The sequence below is a fragment of the Octopus bimaculoides genome, chromosome 13 (genome assembly GCF_001194135.2).
Source record: "Octopus bimaculoides isolate UCB-OBI-ISO-001 chromosome 13, ASM119413v2, whole genome shotgun sequence".
In the NCBI taxonomy this organism is placed as follows: Eukaryota; Metazoa; Mollusca; class Cephalopoda; order Octopoda; family Octopodidae; genus Octopus; species Octopus bimaculoides.
In genome coordinates, this window is record NC_068993.1 from 62,799,815 (window position 1) to 62,804,643 (window position 4,829).

Sequence of the window (4,829 nt, forward strand, 5' to 3'; positions counted from 1 at the left end):
AAAGTAACCTTGGAGCAATTTGAACTCTGAATGTAAAAGAACATCTTCTATGTTCTTAGTTTGAACCCTATTACAATCAACTTACCCCCCCCCCTCTCATCTTTTCCATGTTCTTAAAGTACCTTGTCATCTGGTCCTCTTCACAATAAAATGTGTAACTTTGTTTATTAATTATCATTCTTATATTTATTCATACATACCGAACTGTAGGTTCTAAGTGCCAAGTCTTGCATTCAAACTGGCGCCAGTCTTGCTTGAGAGCCACAGTTGGAACAATTAATTTCTTCCTCTCCATCTCTGGAGACTTAATTCCACTATTGGCTTTCGTTGAAGCGTTGAACCCGAGACGAGCTGTACCTAGAGACAGAGGAAAAATGCAAAGATAAAACATACATTAAAATGGAACATTATACATCATCATCATCATCTTTTAACATCTACTTTTCAATACTTGCATAGGTCAGACTACGTTTATTGAGGCAGATTCTCGACAGCCAGAACCCATGCAGCTGAGAAGCAACCCTCTTGATCTCTGTACTTCTATATATTCCAAATACAGTAAGATACAATGTGACATACTAAGATAAGAGTCAGGCTTGTAAAGCAACAGAGACGATTCCTGGTTGAGACTGCAGTAGAAAATATTAAAAGTGGTGACAGGGGTGGTGGTGGTGTTGATGGGCTTCAAAAGAATGGGGGGTTTAAGTGTTAGACAGTCTTTGATTCATGTCGGTTTGGAAAACAGACATGAAATGATAAAGAGAATCTTCAGACAGTTTGACAGGATCTGGTGAGCCCAGGGGCTGCATCATGCTCCAATGTCAGTCTCTATGGCTGGATGCCCTTCCTAATATCATCCCCTTTACAGAGGGTACTGAGTACTTTTTATGGGGCACCAGCACCCTACACAATCATGGTTATGGTGATGATTTATTGATTAAGCCGATGACCAACTTTCCCATAAACAATTCCAATTGATTTTATTGACACAAGGAGGATTTTCAAGATAACAACTGATCCCTTCCCCACCAGCCCCAGCTGTTCCTTATGACTTTGAATAAGACAAGAAGCTAACAAAACGGATTTCATGAAGTCGTCCCACCTGTTAGAAACAGTAACCAGTTTCCCTCAAATGACAACCTACCCTCTTAAAAAGGGATGAAAACATTGGACAATGTAGTCTTAGATATACAAGATCAGATGCCTCTGTTTAGCTCCATGTCAGCAGCCTTAGTCAAGCAGACTCAGATGGAGGTAGAACAGGTTTCACAACACAAACATTCTTCCTCTTAAAATCACCAAAAAATAACACCATCCTCAGTACTTTTCTCCACTCCCAGTTGAAGGGGTCTTGTCTTGCAAGATTACTTGATGAGTGTTAGTGATGGTGCCGCTTAAAAGTGCTGGTGCCACTTGAAAAGCACCCAGTGCACTTTGTGAAGTGGTTGGCATTTGGAAAGTCATCCAGCTTTAGGAACCAAGCCAAAATGGACTATGGAGCTTGGTGTGGATCCCAGCTGCTGTCAAACCATCCAACCCATGCCAGCATGGAAAACAGACGATTATGATGATTACCTACCCACCCACCAACCACCTATCCCTATTCTCTCTCAATAGACATCTTGTACCTTAAGAATATCCCCTCACCAACTCTCTCTCTATCTTTCCAGCTGATAAAGCCATGTATTTCCCTCTTCAACAAGACACTTGTTACTCTTCTTGCATCATACTTTCACATCATTCAATACTACTCCCCATTCAGTTGAAAAGTCTTGTCACACTGCAAGTTACTTGGGAACCTTACCAGTGCCTGTGCCACAGAAAGTGTTTGACATCCATCTGTAGAACATACGCCAAAGCAAGCATTGGAAGCTCAGTACAGTCCTCTGGTTCATCAGCTTCTCTCCAACTGTCCAGCATAGGAAAAAATGATGGTGGTGATGATGATGATGATAAGGATGGTGACGGATATTTGAATAGCAAGTCGTTTTACAGTTGCTTCTTCTTATCATCTTTCTGTCACAAATCACATCACAATGAAGTAGGAGGGCTGCTTCTCTCTCATACCAAATAGACAGAAGCCAACTGACTAATGTACCTTACTAATTAAATCCACAACGTAATGACAAGCCACCTATTGCATGTGTCATATATATATATATATATATATACATATATAAATCCACTATGGATGTACAACTGACTAATTATATTACAAATATAAGAGTAGCTCAATGAAGATAACAAATACAGTTTTTATTTGTGGGCTTAAATTATGTAACAACTGCAATGGTAATCAGGGCATAAAATCGATAGCTGTGATAAGAGAATTTCCCATTAACCATTATCCATTTCATAGAGGAAACACAATTGACATAACATTAGAAGTCTCTCATGATCAAAGACAAAGTGTACAAAAGCACTTAAACTAGGAAGAGGAGAGAGAGGGGGGAGAGGGAGAGAGAAGAAAAAGACACCAATATAGTTTTTCTTCCTTCTCATTTTTTTGGGGTCTTTTTTTTTATGTATTTTTAACACCCTATATTGCATTAATCTGTTGAGTATCAAGAGATTACCACCATGATTTATTAGGTATAACAGATAATAGCAAGGTTGAAGTAGTAGATTAACCATGTATACCAACACAGATGTGGTAGGTCTACTAGATACTGTAGGGCCAAAGCAGGAGATACATGTAGTTGTAGTAGTTGTAGTAGTAGTTAGATGTAGAAGATATACGAAATACAGAAGATCTATAGCAGTGCTGATTTTAGTAAACAGAGCATAAAGAGAGCTGTGTGTCTGGAAATGTTGAGACAATACAAATTCACCATATGGACAATGGTAAAGTGTTTTGTTCTTTTATTCTTTCACTTGCTGGAGCACTGCCTTTAGTCGAACAAGTCAATCCCCAGGACTTGTTTTTTGTAAGCCTAGTACGTGTTCTATCAGTTTCTTTTGCTGAACCACTAAGTTGCAGGGATATAACCACACCTACATCAGTTGTCAACTGATGGTCGGAGGGAAACCAAACACAGACACACACAAATATATATATATATAGGAGGGAGAATGTACGAAAAAACAACAACAGACGAGGACAGGTGGTGTAAATAACAAAAGGATGTATTAGTATGATGCTCGGGAATACGGAAAGTCTTTGAGTGGACTGGGTGCTTTTTACATGGCACCAGTATTGGTAATAAAAAAGAATGAATAGCTATGGCTGGAATCTCTGATCTGAGCCTAAACAACAAATAGTGTCTGATGAATTCTACACACACAGAATGCCACTGCACATGTTTTAATACCAGAAAGTAAGAAGAAAAAGAAGAGAAAAAAAAAAGGGATTTGTCAACAATCAGAAATGAAGAGGAAAATAAGTGTTTCGACAGGATCTTCTCCCTGTTGAGAGTCAGCATTGAAGGTGAAGATATGACTAGAAAATCTGAAATAAAAATAGTTTCATGCAGAACTTACTTTTATCTTTTTCTTTAATATAAGAGGAGACTAAGTCATGTAGAAACCAGATCACTTCAGCATCCATAGCAACAGAAATATGGTCTTCGAATTCTGTGATGAAGCTGCACTCAACAATAGGTTTGTCTTCTGCAAAAATCAACAACAAATCAAACATTAGCAAAAGATTACATGAACACAGAGTGGGTCAACAGTAAAGCTACACAGGGGCCAACCGCGTTTATAGAGAGAGGTGTTTATGCATATATGAGTCTGGTAGGTCTGAATGTGTTGTTACTATTGATGTATAGAAGGGTGTTTTGTTGTTGATGGCTGTATCAGAGTAGAAAAGACAGTACTCATCACTTTGGAAGTTAGTCTTAGACTGGGCTTAACCCAAAGGCTTCTTTACTCCAAGGCTATAGGAGAAGACAATTGCTCAATGTGTCGTACAGTCGACATAAAGCCGTATACTGAAAAAGCAAACTTCTTAGCCATACGACTGTACTAATGTGTGCGCATGCATGTGTGTGTGTGTGGGGATTTTGGGGATTTGTCAAGACTCGGTGGTCAAACATTTGCAGCTGGTCAGCTCATATCATGCTAGGACTTCAATTGGCAGCTAAATCAGTGGTTTTAGTGCAGTCATCAGAGGCAAATGCACTTTGAAATAATTTGAAAATTTTCTAGGATGAAAGCAGTTTGCTAATAGCCTCCGATAAAAGTTCTTCAAACAGAGCTTTAAAGCTGGCAATGACAAAGTCAATGCTTAAAGGAATGCGATACCTAAGGAGCTGTTGGTGCTACAAAGGAATACGGTCCTCTGTGTGTGTGTGTGTGTGTGTGTTCACTCGAGTGTGGGTCTGCATCTAAGTGTAAATGTGAATATGTTATCTGTGTGTGAGTGTGTGTGTGTCCATGGATATCTGAATGACTGAGTGGAGATATCTAAAGAAAAAAATATAACAAAAACATAAAAGCAAATAAGTCTTTGATAATAAAAGAAAACTAAATAAAAAAGAGCAAAGCAGAATAAAAAAAAAATCAATAGCATCAATGTGACCTCCAGAGTGACATGAGAGCAGCAGCAGCAGCCAGTGTAAGGAAGGAAGTTTTTGAAGGTTGCACCAGAAATAAATGGATGAAATGTCTTCAAGTGTATCTTCAGCAACCCCTTTTTTTTTACGTATATCTTGACAATTATTTGAAGTAGAGTCACAGAGAGTATTGGGGTATTTATTAGAGAGAGAGAGAGAAGCCATGGGGTGGCCAGAGGGCCAAGCACTGAGGCAAGCAGAATAAGTATGAGTTGAGAGGTAAGCAGTACAACAAATTAGTTATTAAGGTGTGCGTGTGTGTGTGTGTGTGTG

The 4,829-nt window shown here is 38.9% G+C and overlaps 1 protein-coding gene across 7 annotated transcripts in view; it reads right to left on the bottom strand.

Moving 5' to 3' along the window:
- Nucleotides 1-4,829, bottom strand: part of LOC106884293 (bridge-like lipid transfer protein family member 1) — a 213,773-nt gene that overhangs the window by 5,190 nt on the left and 203,754 nt on the right. For all 7 annotated transcript variants that reach the window (XM_014935660.2, XM_052972555.1, XM_014935618.2 and 4 more), the window contains 2 exons: nucleotides 3,481-3,609; nucleotides 201-357 (listed from right to left, as the gene is read on the bottom strand). In XM_014935660.2, the coding sequence (XP_014791146.1) occupies nucleotides 201-357; nucleotides 3,481-3,609 (286 nt within the window). The remainder of the gene's footprint in view (nucleotides 1-200; nucleotides 358-3,480; nucleotides 3,610-4,829) is intronic.